Below are 21,036 nucleotides of genomic sequence, written 5' to 3'. Positions count from 1 at the left end.
AGCTCTTGGCATTATCATTTCTGGTCCATCAAGCACTTTACAACAACCTAACACTCAGAAAAGGATTATGTTCCAAGGCCAAAACCCACCCTTCTAATCCTAAAGAATCAACTACTCATATTTACACGTCAATAGGTCAAGTTTAATTATTTCCTGGTGTGCATCATGGGATGTTTTATTGATCATACTCCAACAGAAGTCCTTCAAAAAGAGGTGTCATGTGTTTTTTCCCCAGAAGTAACCACCACCACGTTTTCAAAATACCAATTTTTAACCTCCTTCATCATTAACACCCAGAGAAACATGGATTTTACCTTCCTTAATGACTTATTCCCTGGTTTTCTCCAGACTACAGATAAGTAGCTTCTCTACCACTGAAGAGGTTTGCTGCCATCTGTTTATTTTACAACTCACCAGTTTTGATCAGGACTTAAGAACAATTTTCATTCCTAATTGTCTTGTAAAATGACACAATGAAATGTTCAGGATAAACAGAAACTCAGCCCTGAAACCATTCAGCTGAGGCAGATTCCTCCTTCAGTGGTAACATCCCCCAGCATTAGTAACAAGCAAGAAAACACCATTAACAACTACAGAACCAAAGGTGGTAATGTACAACATCTGCTACAATTTCTTTGGTTTTTACTATTAATCAACACTGAAGTTCCAACTGGTGCCACACGTGGTGGAATACAGAAGCATGAAGGTAAAACGTGTTACCCACACTTGTGCTTTCAAGAAGAAAGAGGGAAAAATAAATTAATAAAAATATTGTAAGCATGAGAAAACATAAAACTCATGTTAATTAAGCTTCTGCTCACAATAGAGTAAAAACTATATCAAAGGACATACTACTAAAGGTAGAACCATTACAGTTTTAAATGATCCAACAACTAAATTTTGCTTGATCTGTATATTTAATCACACATATTTTAACAGGGTCTGAAATTGAGTACAGCTTTAAAGCTAATTCTCCAGCTTCCCACTCACTATTTGTAAGTCCAGAAAAGTCAGTATATAAAAGCTATAAACTACACTATGCTTTTTTTATTTATTTACATATGCACACTCCTGTCACTTAATATTCATCTATTTCATCTGCATCATTAACTTTCAGACACTCACTCCCCAGCTTCCAACACTGTCATGGGAAAAAAATGCCTTCCACATACCAAAGGCAGCTTTGTTTCTTCTTGATTTATGGATGCCTCATTTGCAAGAAACCTTGTTTTCCTCCTGATTCACTGCCATACATAATTAAAAATGCTCAAGCAATTGCATCATGTGAAAAAGGAATGCAAGTTCCACTGGCATTCTGTCATGTACCAACCACAGGATCAGACCTGGGCTACCAAAAGCTAAAAGCCCAGAACTGCAAACTCAGTACCAGCTGTTTCACTTTATTCATCTCTCCTGTTCACTCTGCATCATTTGTTAATTCAGAAAAAACCCTCCATGAGTGCAGAGCTCCAAAAGTCTTAAAACATGCATCTGAGAATACACTTGATGTTACTGACACAGGGGATGGAGCAGAATTGTTCAGTGCAGAGAATATCCAAGAATGCTCCACTTCTCAAACTCATGCCCACCCCCAAAATACTTCTTTAAAACTGCTTTAGGGCACTGAAGATGTTACAACAAACCTTACTTTTGCAAAGCAAACTACTCAGAAAAGCCTCCACCATAACATCTTTGGAACATAAAACAGTTTTTTATGTAGGACACACACAAAAAAACTACAGCTTTCTGAACAGAAATGTTTAAAAATGCTGTTAAGCCAGTACTGAAATACACCTGGAATTTCAAGACTGACAAATTTAAGGGATGATGGTCCCATCTACCTTGAGAATTTCTTGACACCAATATGCTGAAGGTACTCATTACTGCTGTTTTCTCATTATGCAATATTCAAAATACAGGACACACTTGAAAGGTAAAAAAAAAACCAAACACAGCCTGTCCTGAAGAGCTTTCAGCCTCCAAACAAATGGAGATTGAAACTGAATGCCTTATGATTTGTTTGAACACTTTCAAACTAACAATATCCTACTACATCCTGAAACAGTATTTTTGGCTATTCCATTATCAGAACCTTCAATGACAAGATGTCAGCAATGTTACATTTGTTCTGTGTTTTCCAGGAACTAAAAAACAAAAAACCACCAATAAAATTATCCAATTGGGGATATTTAAGTTGGTATCAGAGGATAATTATCCTTGATTGTTGATAGATTATCTGCAGTAATACTTGCTGCTGTATTACTTGTAGGACTGGGCTAGGGCCCTGATATACCAGTTATCAGTATAACAAACTAAAGGTTTGCAATTTTATGCAGATATTTTGTTCTCAGGAATATGCCTGTCTCCCAAAGTGCCTGTCAGGCTGCTTTTTGGGAACATAAAGATGGAGACAAATTGTACTTCTTGCCACTGCCAAGAGAACCCCCTGACTCCACACGCATCCAGTAACCTTGCTCCATTTCTCCAGTGCAAACACATTGCCTGGAAGAGGTGAGTTGCATACAAAATGGACATGTTTGGGTTTTTAACAGCTGAAATTTCCTTGTCATTGGCTGGGAAGTAACAAAGAGGGGAAACCTGAGTGGCTGCAGAGTTAGAAATGACAGTGCCATGCTGCCTGGGGCTGACTTGGTGTGTGAATGCAGCTGACACTGCAATCCCCATGGGAGTAACTCCTTCTTCTGGCCATCTGCATGGAGAGCTTAATTTCTCTAGATTTTCCTCAGCTTGATCATGCTGTGTGCAAGTCCTGAGTATTTCAAAGCAACATAAATAAGTGTTCAAACACCTACCACCACCAGAAAACGATTTAAAGGAAACCTTAAGACAGAAGATCCACGACTGAATGCAAAACACCAATTTCAATTAATGCTCAGTCATCAAACCCCCTTTTTTTTTTTTTTTTTTTTTTTGCATAACAGCAACACTTAGTAGGTTTATCTCTTAAGCTTGCTCCAAGTTTTAATTGGGAGTGATTTTGGAGGCTGCATAACACACAACTTGATTGCAGGCTGCAAGCTCAAGATGTCTGCACTAATTACTTTACACTCTGAAGATGAAGATGCTTTGAGGCAGCCTGTATCTTGCTTTACTTTCTGCTAAGCTTTGCAGTTATTCCATGTGACTAAATAGGCTGAATAAAATTATATTTTAGATACAATCAAGCTGCAAATTACCCTTTGCTTCCAATTCCACATCTCTTGGACTTTTTGAGGCTTGAGTAGAAATATTTCTGTGGTGGGATCAGCACCCCTTGCACCCTCCAAAACCTCTGCAGAGCAGTTGGTGGAAAAAACAATGGGCAGAATAAAAGGAAATTACTGTGGAGTGGGGAACTGTGGACAAGATGATACATTAATACAGTCCTGCATTAGAGCTCTTTTGGTTTATCCAGAAGCTTGAAGAAACTGCAATTGGCAGAGCAGGACACAGGACCTCTCACCAATGCACTGCCTCTTCTCACTCCCATTCCCTTTTTCCTCAGAGAATTTTCATCACAGCACTAGCACTGCCAGGAGAATTTCAATACCAACAAGCAGAGCTGAATTAATTAGTTTTACAAAATACATTTATTGGTAGCATTCCCAAGTTGTGCTGCAGTGTTAGTTTACTTGCTGGCTGTCAGGCAATGCTGCAAGTTGCAGCCACCACTTACAGAAATACCCAGGGAAAACAGCACCACATCCAGAGCCATAGATGCACTGAGTAACCACTCCATCTTATCCAGCAGAGAGTATAAAATCTGTTTTGTCTTGATAAGCACAGGGATGTAAGCCTAAAGCTGCCTTCTTGAAAGCAGAGAAATAAGTCTACAAGTTAGCTGAAAAGAGCTTTGAAGTCTGAAGCAAGCAGAGATTGCCAGAGTTTCATCCTAAGAACCCTGCAATTTTTAGTCACGTGCACAGTAAGAGATTTAAAGTACAATTGTTTCAACCCAGCATCCCAATTCAGAACCAAGTTTGTAAAAAAAAAAAATATATTATATTGACTGCATACCAGCAGGGGAGTAGAACATATCCTGGCAGCTGATGGAGGAGAAAAGAAATATTCCATGTTACAGCCATTGGGAGTCAAATGGCAGAGAAGAGAAATAATACAAAGAGCTGAGGCTAAGGAACACTGGGAGAGAGCTTGGATACAGCAGGTCCACTCAAAGCAGAAAGCAGTATTTAGGGGAATATGGAAAGAAGGATCAGAAGGAGAAAAATACCTGTGTACCTTCTACTAGGATAAGTGCAGGAGCTCTGAGCTGCTTTATTACTTTTCCAGTGAAAGACACAAATTCACCACAGCTTGCAGAAAACAGCACTACAAATTTTACAAGCAAAATTTATCTACTTTTAGATGGTACATTTGAATCTATTTAAAAGCAAAGGTACATGCATCAAAATTTAAAGGTGGCTAAAATACAAGAAATTCAAGTTGTGCAAATTGCAAGTCCTGGAATAGCACAGAATTATCTGTGCTTCTTAAAACAGTTCTTTGCAATTATTACCTTACTATGAAACAAGCTGAAATAATTTAAAGCCAAGCTTGAAACTGGAGTTCCTCTTTCCTTATGACAATTTTCTTGATCTTGCATTTTTGCCTTCTCTATTTACCCCAGAGGAAAAAAGAGACATGGCTTATTGAGTCCCTGATGCATCTACAGCTCTTGTGACAGGACACAACATTACTACCACTACTCCATTTTGGATGGAGTGAGTGCTTTTGGCCAAGAAATGCACAACCTGAACAAGAAAATTATTCCAATTTTCTCCACTTGTGAGATTTTTGGAAGGGCCGTTCATTAATTTCTTGGAAAGGGCCTGGAAAAGAGAAGTGTTTTGCTTTTAATAAGACTACATCTTGAATGTTGCAAGACTTTGTATTTTGCCCTTTGAGGCTCAATTCTCCAAGCTGTAGGAGGCTATCATCCACATAATTGGCTTCAAAAGTTCCTCCAGATCCTTGATATATTTCCTAGGGCTTATCTTGCTGTGAGTAATCTCCTCCAAATATCCTGTTCACATGAGTTATCTTGATTAACAAGAAAGGTTAACACAAAAACTCTAACTTGCTGACATGATTTTCCTTCCACAAAATCAGTCAATCCTGGTTTTTTGTTCCAGCCATCCCTCTGGATGAAATTCTTCTCCTACTATGCCAAACCTATTGACAAATCCAGTCTCCAGGCAACAGGGTAATCAAGGTTATGCCAACTTTGTACCCAATATTACAGATTGATCTGCTTCTTCCCTCAAAAATATCAGAGTTTTTATCATCATCATCAGTGTCAGACCATTGACTGGATGCAAGTTTTACTCCTCCAATTTTTAAGCCAATTTCTGAATTAGAGCCTGCACACAACTATAACACAACAACTGAACAGACAGTTCTCAAGCACAGTGTCACAGGCCTGCAAATATTCCAATGAGTAAAGTCACCAAAGCAGGGACTGCCCTCCTTCTTGTGCTGCTCTGGGGCTGCACCTCTTTCAGGTTTGAATCTACAGAATATTTTATTTCCAGAAGCTCTGCAGAAGAAGGTTCCATTTTGCCTGAAGCTCTCTTGGCTCTGAAGGTACTGAATGGTGGATAAGTGGATGAAACAAGGCATGCAGAGGAAGGAGACCTTAACCAACAGCTTAACCTGGTTAGGTTTACAGTTGTCTGCTGAAGTCTTCTATCTGTCAAGGTAGTTGTGGGGCAGATGACAGAAAGAGGACACATCTTGTGAGAAGGTATCAGGAAAGTCAGTAAATCATCACTGCCTTCCAGTCTTATTTATGGAGGCTGAAAGCATCTCGTAGCAACCAATTGCAGCAGGAGTTTCTCACATCATTGCTAAACAAAAGCTGCTACCTTATAATACAGTCTTGAATTTTGAAGAGTGACTGCCAAATAAAACAGATTAAAACCCAACAACTCTGCAAGAAAAGGGGGCCAGGAAGCAGCTCCCTCTAACTGAAAAAAAACCAATATCCTGCTTCTCACGTTTTATTCAAAACTGTTCCAGCATTCCCAGCAAAAGAACCCTGAAATGTAATGTACAGAAGTTCTTTAAACATGAGGGGTTTGTCAAATGCTCCAGAGGACAAATACAAAGCTGAAATGACCACATGAGCATTACAAAGGTTGGGGAGTGGGGAAGTCATGAAGCACACACAAGGACTGAGTTTCAAACTGAAACCCAGTGGCTGTTACCTGTCTGACAAAATGCTTCTGTCTACCCAGTTCTTCCAGAAATGACAATTATTCAAACCTGGCCATTTGACCTTTTCAAAGCACTAGAAGGCCTCTAGATTGAACCCTAAATTCTCATCCTTGGTCCTTATCACCTTCCTTACATTATATTTTGGTCCTCAGCCATTTTCCCTCAGGCCATCTCAAAGCCACCATCAGTCTTTGCATCCCTGTTGTGCAGGTGACACCTGCCCCTAAAACTTTGGTCACCTCTGCTTGTGCAGACACCTCTACACATTATTTAATAAATCAAACAGCTTTATCTGGGCTTTATCTGATGCCTGGGGCTGAGCAGCAGCAAACCTACCAAAAACCTAACTGGCTGCAAGGATGGCTCCATCCCTTCAGCAATCTCAGACCACTTCAGGCATGGGGTTTTTTTTTAATCCCCACCACTTTCCTGTTGTCAAAACAAAAAGCACAGATAAATCAGTATCCCAAACAGTGTCCTCTTCTATAGTTTATTTCATTCATGTTGTACAGGTATAGGATCATATGCTCATCAAGCACAGAGAGCATGGCATCAAGTTGTTTATCAAAGATAAATTCTTCACATGGGCAGCCTCACAGAACCACCCCAGAGGGAAAAGCCTTTATTTCATTTAAGAGCCAGCAGCACTTTTGATAATGTCACACACACACACTTCTAAACTGGATACCAAGGCATATCTGAATTTATCTGTTTTTTTTTTTTTTTTTAAACCCACTGCTGCCTAGCCTAGAAGTGCAGCTTGAATACAAATAAGCAACATGCAGCTTCAAGATCCAAGTGCAGCAGAATTTCTGAGTGCTGTACAAGGTCAAGCAGAGTAGCACAGTGCAGAGAGGTCCAGCTGGAGTCAGAGCATGCTTCAGTGAAGGCTTGTCACAACCTTCACTCTGCTCAGCTGGGAGATGGAGTCAGGCTCCTGTCATATGCTCCCTCCTCCAACTGATGCTGCTGGCTCCTCTTTTCTTGCTTTGCATAAAAATCATATCTAGCATTAAACACAGCCCCCAACCAAACAGGAGAAGCTGTGTGATCTACAGCCATGCTTTTTGAGACAGGGGACTGACTACAAAACACTTACACAACAGCAATTATTCAAAGAGCCCCCAGGTTAACAAGACAACTATGGGTTCTCTTATAAACCTAAAAAGCCAAATGAGATTTAAAGCCCAAGTAGGGCAGTAGTTCACACAAAAATGTCAATGTGCAGAGAAAGTGAATGGGGAAGGGGAAAAGGGAATTTAGACTGGATTAGCAGAACATTTCATTCACTAGCAAATTAACAAAAAATATTTTTAAATTGAAAAAAATGTACAGTAACATCAACATATACTGAAGTGTTAACTAAAAAAAGAGATCTTACCTTACCTTAAACAATAACAACTTTACATACCTGCAAGGTGGTAAAAACATGGAATCCTTCATAAGCACAGATCCAGAAAGCAGTATATACCAGCATCTTGCAATAGTTTCTGAGCTGTAAGAAAATAAGACATTGTTATCTCCTTTCTTCTTACAGTAACCCAGAAATATATTATCCAAAATATCTTTGCAATGAGGTAATCATCTACCACTCTACCAATTTGATTCATAGGCTGGAATCCTAAAAACTCTCATTGAATGCTACAAAGAATTAACTTTTTAGAAAACATCTATGTTCAGTGTTTCTTACACCTTACAGTTTGACATTTGAAGTTAAAAACTTCAAAATGAAATAACTAATTTGCAGTTAAAAAAACTTTATTTTTTTAATTTTTATTTTTATAATATTTTTATTTATATTAAAGTGTACATAACAGTACAAACACAGAAATTTTTATCCTATGCTAAAGTTGAGAAGCAATTCAGCATGGGCAGTAACACTACAAGGACCTGTCAGGTGCTACAGATAAAATACAAGACTCACATCTGATACCTGCTTTGCATTCCTCCACTTCTGCCCTTCCTGCATGCACCTGTAGTCTTATCATCCCATCCCAGATGGATGGGCAAGGGATCTGCCAACAGCTGAACCCTCACTCAGCCCAGAGCTGCACAGAACTTGCTGTGTTTCACTCAGTAGATTTGCACTGCATTGACCCTTCCCAGCTACAGCCCAACATCACCTTCCTCTCCCAACACACAGCCCCACACGTACACATCAACCTGGGACAGGTCTGTGGCACTGGGAGGTGGCATCTCTTTTAGACTGCTGTGTACAGGAAGATGTACAGAGAGCTAGGATTAGCTGTGAGAGGATAAATACACCATACACTATGTTAAAATGTGATTTTTTTTAAGTGCATTTGCCTCCCAGCAGGAAACTAAACAGAACTCTGAGCTCAAACACTAATTCCAGCAATTTAAAGCAAAAGAAGAAACAGTGTTTGAGCTCCATCTCTCCTCTAACTCAGGATGCTCCTCCAAAGCAAGGGGGTTCCTGAGGATGCAGTGTGTGCCAGCTCCAGGGGAAGACTGCCACCTACTGAGTCCTCACCACAGCTCCCACCAACCCAGGAGGTGACAAGATTATTTTTATTTAATCCATCTTGCAGGGACACACTTCTGCTGGTGGTGGGAATCATGCTGGGAATTCATGGGCATCTCTCAAATGCCTACACAATACTCCAGTTACAGCCACCCCCTGACACAGCTTTTAACCACTCTGGCCAAGCTTTTGTGTCAAGTTTTACATTTACAGCTACTGAAGAAGCAAGTGATGTGTTTGCAGTTCTGCTGGAGAAGTCCAACAAGTGCTGGGTACTTACCAAAAGAGAACTTGGTTGCCCTTGTACCTCTCATAGCGAGCACTTGATGACATTATTCTGAGAGAGGGAGAGAAGTTTAATTTCAGTTTTAATCCCCAAAGATCACAACCCAGTAATCACAACATTTGAGTTGAATGGTGTTAAGGCTCTAAGGCCTCCAATTCAACTGTTTTTCTGTTCTAAACAGAGGATGTGCTGAACCATAAAACTCCAATCATTACAGTGTTCTTCATTATCCAAACAGATAATATACAGCATGTTCTCTAAGTGTTTAAATCACTCCCACACGTTGGAATTACCCATAGCAACAGAACTCAAGGAACTCAAATACTTCCAACGCAGTTTTTGTGCTTTGTTTGCCTTCCATTTGATGTATTCTGAGATCATCTGAATGTCTGAAGCACTAAAAAGCTTTTGTAATCTAGAGTGAACACAGGGCACTGTCTACACAGTCCTTTGTAGACAAAAGGGAGTAAGCTCTGCCTTTGCTCTTAGCAAAACTAATTAGTCCAGATTCCATGCCACATTATTGCAGTGGCTTAGCTGAGCCATGGACCTGGCTAATCTGATGCTCTGCCACCTCCAAGTGCAGGCAAACAAAAGCTTTGCTCACCTCCACAAAAACACAGTCACAGCTACCAATCTGCTAACCTTACCTTAGCTGATGTTCCCTGAAATGGGAGAGGATGTCCAGGCCATGAAGGAAAGAATAGATAGTATTTAAGTCCTAAAAAGAGAAAAAAAAAGAGACATGAGCAACTTCATTTGTAGCATCTAATCACTTCAGCATCACTTTCTCAGCTTCCACAATAGGTATCATAAACTCATGAGACAATTCTAGAGACAGAGCCCCAGCTATTAGAGAGGTCAGGACATAAGCAGACTTCAAGAACCCTCTCCACACTTCAGCTGTGGAAGTGAAAAGAGTAAAGTTCAAGTTTCACTTGAAAAAAATAAAAAATATCTCAGAAAATAGTATTTATATGAATGGACAGAGCAGCAAGCAACAAGTGGAATAAGCCAAATGGGACAGTCCTGTTCATCCAAGCTAAAAACTTGGTGAAACCTTATGACACCTCTTTAAAAAGAGGGAATTCTGCCGAATTAGTTTGCTAAAAGCAAAGAACCCTAGCAAAAACCTAAACCATGTAGTCTGGGCACTGTATATATAGCTGCAGAGAACCACAGTAGATTTTCACAGTAAAAGTGTTATGTTTAAAGACAAAAAGCTATTTCATATCCACCTCAGATCCAGCTGGTAGCCCTGCTGCAAACTCTGCTCCACCCTCCAACACAGCCCAGTCCTTGGCCAGAGGGTACCAGGAGAAGTTACCCCAAAATACCCTTTGGCAAAAGACAATGAAGTTTTAGATTTGCCTCCCACCTCCTGCTAGGACTCAGCTTCACATCAGCACCATCCTCCAGGAACCACAGCAGCAAACATTTCTGAAGCAACAATATTTAAATGTGCTTTTTTTTTTTTTTTTTTTTCCACTTTAAAAATCAGGCTTTACATAGAAGCTGCAATTAGGAGATACAGCTGTTTAAACTTCTCACTGCACTGAATCCTCTTCAGACACAGAAATATCTGTGCTGCTGGTGCAGACCACATGCTAGGGAAAAACTCAGTAGGGCTATTCATCATTTAATTTACTATCCTGAACAGGTGGGCTGTTAGCTTTAAATACATGCACAACAAAATCATTCTACACCACCCAGCAGTCTCCCCAGCTTGGCCTTGGAAAATATGTTCTGAATTTTCAAGTGCTGCCTTTACACAGTGTTTACAAAAGATAAATCAATCTGAATGGGAGCCTCAGAATTTACAATGGATTTACTTAAGAAAAGTTCTTGGGCTTAATAGTCAACGTTTAGAAATGTAACAGATATAGACTGTTACACCAAAGGAAAGGTCAGACGTAATTACAGGCCATGTAAAGCAAATAAAACTCTGATTTTACTTATTAATTTTCAGGGGTTTGGTGATGACATTTAAAAAAAAAAAAAAAAAAAAAAAACAAACAGAAGGCCTGAGTGTTGAACACATGTATTTACAAAGCACCTATTTCACACAGTCCAAACTCATTTTAATCCTCTGGCTGTGAATTGCCACAAAGCTCAGTATACTTTCCTACAGTATTTTTTTTCCCAATGTTTTGCTGCCTAATTGAGACAAAGACATAATTGAATGCCTTTAAAATACATTTTAGATTTGTTCTGTTGTCGTGAATCACAGAAAACTGCAAGCTGAATACAAGCTTACTTCTCCAGGTTAAATCACCAAGTTTTTCAAGTTACACATGTGTAAAATTATCATATCCTTGAGGATTTTTCTCCAGCACTCCCCAGAGCTCAGCCCCTTGGCAGGAAAATTCAGCATGGGCCACCTCCTGCATTCCACCCAGGAATGGATGGAATTGTACCCACTGTACCCACCCACCCTGCTCATTGAGGTGCAAATCAAAAGAGAGATTTGCTTAAAGGGATTTATTTTGTGCCTGGAAAACATCCCTCAGCTCAGCCTTTGGCTGTTGAGATGTGCAGGGGCAGAGAGAACAGCTGAGCCCCAGCAAAGGGAAGGCAAAACTTTTCCTGCCTCATCACAGCAGAGGGCATTTAACTTCAGCCAGTCAATATTGCTGCTCTAATGCTGATAAATCCAATAGGAAACACACAGGTCATTACCCAGCCACATAACACTGCAACGAGCTAAAATGTGTTCACTACTCCTGCATCAGTTTCTATGGGCAGTTTTAAGTCAGGATCTGCAACACTCTCCCTAAAAAAAAAAAAATTGCCTTTTAAAGCAATCCCCTCTCCTGATGAAGCAGAGCAGGTGATTTTGTCCAGTGCCACAAGAGGTAAATCAGTGACCAAGTTTCCCAGGAAGGTCTGTGGCTGCTTCTTTCTACCAGCCCACCAAATGTACCCATCCAATTTTTTGTGTCTAGTTGAAATAATGGGGTTTTTTGTTTAGTGTTTTTGGGTTTCTTTTTTGTTTGGTTTTTTTTTTTCCAAATAGGTTCTTCAGACAGCCAGGTGGAATTCCTGCTCTCCTTCACATGCCACTTCAGTCTATAAATGTGCAGCAAATCTAGCCCAGTTTTTCCTGACAATAGCAAAATTTTACATCAATCACACTTAGTGAAGTTTGTTCCATTAGCCCCCTCTCATTTAAGGATAAATGCTTAGGATGGCACTGAAATTATGTTTGACACACCACATTTGCAGTCTCATTTTATTCTTCTTCCAAGTGGGGAGCAGGTTTTTCATCTCACTGTAGCCAGTGGCCAAAACCAGGCAGGGGCTGTGGTCACCTCATGGACAGCCCCCCACACCCAAAAACCCTTCCAATGGAGATGGAAGCTTTGATTTCTTTAACCTGAGCTCTGTCAAACTGAAAATAGGACTGGGAGCTGTTATTTTTAAAAAGGGATTTATATTGCCACACCAGTTATAAAGAGCAAACACATAACCATGGTACAAAGTGATTATTTGCAGATACCTACTATGAAAAGAAAGGGCCATAAAAGGACAGTATCAAAGGGCAACAAGCAGTGCTACAAGAACAGAGCTTGAAGTATTTACTAAAAAGTTACAGACCCTTTCCACACCCTTCCTGCTAATCTCCTTATGTACTTCTGCCAAAGCCCAACCAAAACACCATTACTGACGCAAAACAATTCCTCCATGTGCTCTCAACCAAGGTCAAAATTGCTTTATTCTATAATTTTTCTTTTCAGAGCTTTTCATCAGATGAAATAACAGCTGAAAGCAAAGCACAGTATCTACTTTTAAATGGTATACCCACTTCTAGCCTTCAATCTGACAGAAAACCACCTTCCCTGAAAGGTGGCAGAGGTCCTTTAAGCAGAAATTAACCTTTTTTTCTGTCAAGAATCTGGCCAGAAGGAAAGCATGGCCCAGCATCAATGTGCCATTAGCCCCAGCTCCATCCAGAAGCAGCTTTTATGACCCACACACACACATCCTTCCAACAAAACCCTTACCCAGCCACTAAACCAAAAGCAGTGTAAAAACACAGAGATTTTAGTAACAATATAATGTCCTACAAATCATCTTTCTTTTATGGTAACATCTTCATCACAATGGACCATGAAGTAAACCACTCAACAACTGGATCACTTCTCATTTTTCCTGCCAGATGCTAATTCGTTTTCACCCCAACTGTAGAACAAGGAAAAATAAAAGAAGCTTCACTAGCAGCAACTGAAAACTCATCACATGAAACCAAGTCAAGAAACTATCACCAATTTACCCCAAAACTTGACTTGAAAAGAACTCGCTGCTTCCGATTTTTAGAAGGATGGGGAAATCCTAATTTCCAAGTTGCCAAGTTGAAATAAAATAAAAAAAAAGTCATCATGAGTATGTAATCAAACCTCAAAATTGCTGGGCAAGTGACCATCACCCCTAATTTCCTTCTCAGCATCCATTTTAAAACACAGCCAGGACCTGGATGCTTCCACACAAGTACCACAGCACGGGAGCACCAAGCACTGCTGGAAGGAATCCTATGGCCACCTCCACCACCAAGTCTACCCTTTTATTAATCCAGGAAACTCCTGGAAGCAGAGATTACCAGTGTCCTAAGGCTAAAGTGATTTATTGAGCCACCTTTGAAGTTTCTCTGAGTTAACTTTAACAATTTAATGCCCACCCTCACTCAGGAGTTTATTCCTGTCCCTCTGTCACCTGAGCACCATTTGTGATTTTATATAACTTCTTTCTGTTTCAGTTTTCTCTCCCAGTCTTTTGCCTTTAATCCAGGGAGCAACATTACAAAGCCTGGAATTAAGGATCCAATGGAACAAGAGTGGCCTGGAGGATGGAGTTCTGAATGCCAAGTTTTCCAAACAAACCAGAACAACACATCCAGCCAGTCCAAGTTTAATTCACACTGAGATGCTCCAAGCAATGGCTCTGGCACAAATTCCCCAGCAGTGCTAAAAGTGGGCAAAAGCTGTGTGGGTGCTCTGAGACCAGGGTGAACTGACTGCACCAAGGACAATTTTCCACTTAATACAAATAAAATAAAAACCTGAGGCTTCACATGATGTGACCCCAGCCAGGTGTTCCAGTGACAGATGATTATTTTAACACACTAAGCAGGAAATCTGTTCTATTTCTAAGGAAAACAGAGTAAATTGTTCCAAAATGACCTCATAGTTGCAAACTGTAATAAATCTCACAAAGAGCCATCCTCAGTGATTGGACTGAAGTATCAGGGAAGCTGAAGAAACCATAAATCCCCTCAGACCCCCTTTTAGCACTGCCTGGTAGGCTTGCTGATCCCCCAACCCCCTTCCAGCTCCTGGATCCTGATGGGCTTGGACTTGTTGAGATGTCCTAGATCTCCACCAAAAATTAAATGAGAGGTTTCAAAGAATACCTAGCAGGTATTATTCACTCACTTCAGAGTTTTGCACAGGGAATGAGAAAAGAGCAGAAACTTGCACAGCAGTACCAACACTTCAAAGCCACATGCAAGAAACAGCCGTGTCAGCAAGTTCCAGACAGATTGCTCTCAGATGCAAACCTGTCCCAAAGAGCCACGCAAAACCTGTCTCTCAATTCCACCCCAAACCCATTAAATTCCTGTTGCAAGCAGCCATGCTTGGCTCACCAGAGCCTCCCCACGCCCAACCCACGCGGGCTGCCCTGCTCCAGAACTTCTGACACGAGAGCAAAGGACAGCAGGTGGGATTCTGCCCTCTTTTTCCAAGGATTCCTTTTCCAAGGCAAGACAAGACACCAGCCAGGATGCATTTTGTGTGCTTCGGAGCAAAGTTCTCTACAGCTCTGTTACAGATTCAGACCCATCAGAGTTAACAGACTTGAACAGAAACAGACTCACACCTCTGTCCTTGAAACAACAGCTCAACCATATGGTTACAGCTTCTCAAATGCCTCTGACATTCAAAAACACTCTCAGGTAGGACCTCTTCCAGGGAAGGAAGCTGCTTGGTTGAAAGCTGCCACAACTCCCCTGTTTATTTGTCCCAGAGAGCTGCTGCTGCCTCTCTTCAGTGCTTTGACCAGAGAGTAGCACAAGGCTGGAAACAAACTTCAGACTCAGCACTCGGTATCAGGACAAGGATTTTAACCCCCTCTTGGCCAGTGGCTGAATTTCTCCATGTGATATTTGTTATTTAAGTGCCTAGATTTCAGAAGGCAAACAGAAGTAATGCTTGGAGCACGGGGAGCAGGTTGTGTGAGCTGGAACTAGGAGGCTTCCCTCCAGCCTGCTCCATGACTTGCTTCCCAGTGATTCAGCAGGCTCCTTATCCAGGCTGAATGCATCTTTTATTAGGAACCCTGTCAGGCTCAATAAAGACTTTGTCACCCTTCGGGGGGTGTAGCAGAAGAGAGGAAATGTTACTCAGCACGGTTTATGGTTTTCATTGCTTCCCTTCCTGTTTCTTCATCGAAGGCTGGAATCCGGGCTGCTGCCTTTAGTCAGAGTTTAAGGCCAATTGTAAAAATAGTCCTCCCAAATTCTTTCCTGATAATGTAATACCAGAAATAAAAATACAGAAACACTCTTTAAAGTTCTCTGATCTACGTTTTTACATATTCAGGTATCTCTGGGGCAAATTCACCAGGCCTGGGGAGGGGGGTGGGTGTAGGCTGGGCTTCTGGAACCATCAGCTGTCCCCCAGCTCAAAGGGAGGAAAACTCAACTGCATTTAAATAAATGTCCATGACAGAGCCTGCAGTCTCCAGAACCAAAAGATGATGAGATGAACCAGGAAGCAACTCCTCCATCTTCAGGATTTACTCTCTCCATTCAGTGGCCTGAACTTCAATAAAAAAGTGGTGCAGAAGAACATCAGCAGAGGACTCTTGACTTGGCCATACCTAGAGCAACAATTCCCTTTAAACTTTCCTCCTCTTTACCTGGAGGCCTTTTTAAAAGAAAACAAGATGTAAATACAAGCACTGAGGCACTATGAGGGAGGAGAAGGGATGGATTAGTCAGTCAGGGAATGACAATGTTCTCCAAAGACTTGAACTAAGTATCTTGACCCAGTTTAAGTAGCACTCACAAGGAACCAAGGTTCATCATGCCTTGTAGGAAATGCCAACAATTCAAAAAGCCAAATTAAAGTCCTTCTCATAAAACACACTGGCAGCAAACTCCTGCATGTTCTTAATCACTGCCTGAGACTGCATCCAGTAACATTTGTGTCAAATGAACTGGTTTGGCCACTTCAGAGCCACATTCTAATATTCAGAAAAAAACCAGCATCTATTCCATAAAGAAATGTTCTGTTTACTGTAACAGGTGATGGTTTTCTGGCTTCAACTGCCAGCCTACTTGCTACAGAGATTTTGAGCAATGCTGAGTTTTGCTAAGACCTTGCTAAAAACCATGGTTCCTTTATATTGTGTAGCAGAGCCTCACCACACCTGATCTGTTGAACAGCTTTAAATGCTCAAGGATTTGACTTTTTAGAGTCACAACCTTTCATCCATCCACAACCTCCTGGTGCTTGGAGGCAGCTAAGGACCATATGATGACCACAATGATGCACAACTCCTGCCTGAACTCTAAACTTCACATTTATCCATACAGAAGAGTGATGCTGGTTTTTTCCAAATGATGAAATGTCAATGGAAATGTCTACAGTACCTTTATACAAAAGGAAATGTCTACAGTACCTTTATACAGAATCATGGTGATTAAAAGGGCCTTTGTTTCACTCTCTTGTAAATCCAAGAGGCAATTACAACTACAGCATCAGTTAATACCAGTCTGGCCACAAGCAGGAAACTAAAATCTGACTTTTGTCTTTGCAGACTGCCAGAAGCAATAGTTGCACACTTAGACTTTTATCCTGTTTGTTTGGTTTTTTTTTTCTCTCCTGCAAAAGTTGTCTCTCAATGGGGCTAATACAGCATGTATCTTCCTTTTCTTATGTACCATTTACTTGTAACATGGACTCGGAGTTTACAGGCATAGATTTAAGAATTACATTCCACTCCTGGAAACAGATGTAACCTCAAAAAAAATTTGAAAAAGCCCAATCTTGTTTTTAAACAGAGGCCCTAGAACCACTACTACAGTTTAGGAAGTACCAGCATTCAGCAGAATACTTCTAAACAATTTTTTAAAAAGCAGCAAATTGTTCTACATGAAAATAAAACAAAGTTTCTCTACTCCCCAACAGCTCCCCACACCCACTAAAGATAAACACCTTCCACCTACCAACACTGGACTGTGTTGATATAACTTTGGTAGAAAGAAAAACATTTAAAGGAACAACAGAGGAAAAAAATTGTATTATTTTTACTGCTGTTTCATCACACAGAGTCAGCATTTCTGGAACCCTGACTTCACCAGAGGAAAAAAACTTCCTTTGGAAAAGCTGATTTTGCAGAGTGAAATACCAAGGGCCCTGAACTGGAGAGACAGGAACATCAAATGCCTTTGCTTCAAAGCAAGCAGTTTATGGAGAGTTTTGAATATTTGAAGACTGAAATGTGGTTCAAACCTTATCAGAGTTCAGAACAGAAGTACAGCTATGAAAAAGCATCTCCAAGTAAAACATTACCATAAAGTTCCCAGACACTCATTACTAAAATATCTTTTAGGTTTATATGCTGATAGAAAACCAAAAGCATGGGAAGCTCAGAATATCCAAAATTAAATCTCAATGCTTACATCTATCAAATAACAGGATTTTATACCAAATATTTTCCAGTAAGAGCTTGAAGACCATAAAAGCAGCCTCCTTACTCAGGCTCTTGAAAAGTCACCCAAAATCAACAAGCTTAAGAGGCAATTCCAAGCTTCCAGTTCAATCAGCACTTCTCTAGTTGAGCAGCTGATTACTTGTCAAAATTAATCTCCCTTCCAGAGGACAAGCATCTATCAAATAGCAGTTATTTCAGTTAAACCTTTTTTATAGAACTCCAAAAACATCAGCCTGCCTGATTCACAAAGAAACTCCCTGCTCTTTTAAAAAAAGGAGCAGGCAAGAAGTACCAACAGCTGAAATTTCCTTTTAAGAATAATAAGAATAATAATAAAGAATCGAAAGGTCAGAACACTGAAACAGGAAGAAAAAAGGCAGATTATTTAATAAGAGATTTGGTACAGAAAGCTGGGGATGAGGAGAGAGGAGGTAGAGGATGAAATCCAAAGGTCAGTTCTATGCTTATTGGTAAGGACATCCTAGGAGTGTGTCTGGGTGCCAGGACATAACACAGAACCAAACACAAAGTGGTCCCAAGGCCAAGGGAAGGGTCCCAGAACCACAGCTCCTGCTCCACAGGTATCTCAGGCAGAGAAAACCCCAGCAGCCAGGACAGTAACACTTCACTGCAGTTTGTTTCCACCCTACTCATCATCCAATTTTTACACAAATGGTTGAGAATGTTCTTATTTTTTATTAGGGCACATTTCTGCCTTTGCAGTATATCATATTTTTGTGAACTCAAAAGCAAGGATCACGCCTGTCAGGAAATTAAGTCCTGCTTAATAAATAGTGAAGACAAAATGACATCTCTTATCAATATTATAACTTGAGTCACCCACTCAGTATCAAGGGAATGGAGAGGAACAACCTGCCTTGAAACTGTTTGTTGCATCAGTAGAATATTCCTGTCACTGCACTGATTCCAACTACAATATTCTGTGTTTTCAACATTGCTGACAATGCACCAGCACATTAAAACAACAGGAGAATAAGAAAATTATAATTGGGAAATGGAAGAAGACAGAGGAGTAAAGCTGCCCTACAACCACAGGAATTAAACTGAAGCTGGAGGTATTTTAATCCCATAACTAAGCCATTAGGAACTATGAAGGAATTCCTGGAGAGAACACCAGCATTATGTTTCCTGACAATCCCCTCTGCAGCCTGAGATTAGGATGCCCAAGCACTACCAAACAGAGCAATCCAGGAAAGTTCCTCTGGTTTATAGTAGGCTGCATCCCTTAGACAAACTCTAAGTTATCTCAAGGCAGATTGCCACAATCCCATTAGATTCATCTGAATCAAATCACCACAGCAAAACTCTGACACTCAGCCACATCTACTTTTCAATTCCTCAACAATTCCTCTGCCAGAGACCACAAAGAACCTGAAGAATGCAAACTGAGGAGCATTCACTGAGCCTATTCACATTTCTGTGTTTACAGGTTTGAAGTCAAATCCATACAAACAGGTACAGATACCTGTGCACTTCCCCAGTAATTACAGTTGATCAGTGCATAATGTTACAAAAGGACTAATTCTAATTAAGAAAATTAACAGCTTCAGCATTAGGAGAAACAACAGATGAGTGTACTGCTAGGGACTAAAAATCAACCACAAGACAATACTGTTACTCAGGAATTTCTAGTTCCAAATCCTGTAGCCTACTCAGCAGGTACCCAGCTTCCCAAAGTGCACCAACACTTCATGAATAACATTCACAAATCACAAACAAAGATGCTGAGCAACAGCCTTCTCCCCCTCTGTACTAAATCAAAGCAACACCCATGGATTACACAGGGGACACAGGGTACATCACTTGGGCTGCAGTGGAGGAGGTGACACAGACAACTCTTCTACTCCATCCCACCAGCCATTCAACCCTCAGAGACCAAAAACTTTAGAAAATGAAGTTACCTTTGAATACAAACCCCAAACAACCCCATCTCAACTGTCTCATTCCTATGAAACCATGATCAACACTAATTTCTAACACAACATGCCAGGGATTCCTCCAACATCTCACTCTTCCAGTGTTATTCAACCACAGCCTCCATGGAAATATAATGAACTTGCTTTTAAACAAACCAACACGTGTTGAAGACTCCACCAACCATCTTCTAAGTCCCATTTAATGGCATCTAGAGAAGAGTTTGCTGAAGGAAGCCTCACCACCCAACACTAATGGAAAAAAAAGATGTATTTGACAAGAGGTCAGTAGCCTGATACAGGACTGAGAGTTTCCTTCCATTCAAATGGGAAACAGGAGCAGAAACTCATTCTGCAATAGTTGGAAAGATTCTGCTTGGTCAAACCAACACAGCCTGCTGGAGGCTGGATGATGTTACACAGAACCCTGAGTACAGAAATCAGAGTTAAGTGGAATAACCTCCCTAGACACCCCACAATTACCTGGTGGCCATGGGCAAGCACCACCTTTTGTGACAAGAGCATAAAAACCCTCCCAGAGCCACATCCAACAGCAGGAGTGATGCCATCACCCTTTAAAGCTAAATAAATAAAAGTTTACAAAGGGCAACCTCACTCTCCAGCTCTTTCAAATGCAAATTGTGGAACACAGAACAGCTCTGGAACTCTCTCTGTGAAAATTCATATTTGCCCAAAAGGCCAAACTCTATGTGCCTGCAACACAGCACAAGAAATTCTTTCCCTCTGGACCAAAAAGACCAACATTTGAGGCCCATTATTCATCAGTCTTTGGAGGGCAGAGTGCTTAAATGTCAATGCTTTAATCAGGCACAAAAAGATTACAAAGAGAGGATCCCCCAAGGCAGTTATTTTTGTTCTATCCTGGCAAGAATTTGCTAAACTCTCTTCACATGCTAAAAGATAACCAATAATTAACAGAGTTAAAGAACCTTGAGAAATCAGATGCAGAATGCTCAAGAATTGAAGTGTATTTCCAAGGGTATTTCCAATGAATTGCAATCAAAAGAGGAAGAAGGGTGTAGCAGAGTTTCATCAAACAAAGGAAAACCCTCTGTATTTTAAGCCTGTGGTCACTGGAATCAGAAGATCTCCCAGTTTTAGAAATAGTCTGGCAATATTAGCATAGCAAAGTTCCTCTATAGAAACTGCAAGCCTCTATCTGTTCTCCAATCCATTTCTCAGTGAAAATTAATTTTTGCATATAAACTGATATCCATTTCCTCCTACACAAAGTGATGCAAGATTTGGTTTTGTCAAAATAAAACTGACAGGAAAACTCTTATGTAACCTTTATACAAAGCAAGTTTTCTTAGGCTACTCGAAAAGATTATAAAATTAACATTTTTTAATTATTATTACTTTAATTCAGTGTTTTGGGG

General features: G+C 40.5%; 1 protein-coding gene across 6 annotated transcripts in view; it reads right to left on the bottom strand.

The window, feature by feature from the left end:
• Positions 1-21,036, bottom strand: part of RAPGEF6 (Rap guanine nucleotide exchange factor 6) — a 113,976-nt gene that overhangs the window by 81,688 nt on the left and 11,252 nt on the right. For all 6 annotated transcript variants that reach the window (XM_071758314.1, XM_071758317.1, XM_071758310.1 and 3 more), the window contains exons 2-4: positions 9,638-9,708; positions 8,982-9,038; positions 7,628-7,711 (exon numbers count right to left, since the gene is read on the bottom strand). In XM_071758314.1, the coding sequence (XP_071614415.1) occupies positions 7,628-7,711; positions 8,982-9,038; positions 9,638-9,708 (212 nt within the window). The remainder of the gene's footprint in view (positions 1-7,627; positions 7,712-8,981; positions 9,039-9,637; positions 9,709-21,036) is intronic.

This window comes from Heliangelus exortis, chromosome 15 (genome assembly GCF_036169615.1).
Source record: "Heliangelus exortis chromosome 15, bHelExo1.hap1, whole genome shotgun sequence".
NCBI classification, from domain to species: domain Eukaryota; kingdom Metazoa; phylum Chordata; class Aves; order Apodiformes; family Trochilidae; genus Heliangelus; species Heliangelus exortis.
This window is presented reverse-complemented; position numbering and strand designations above follow the sequence as displayed.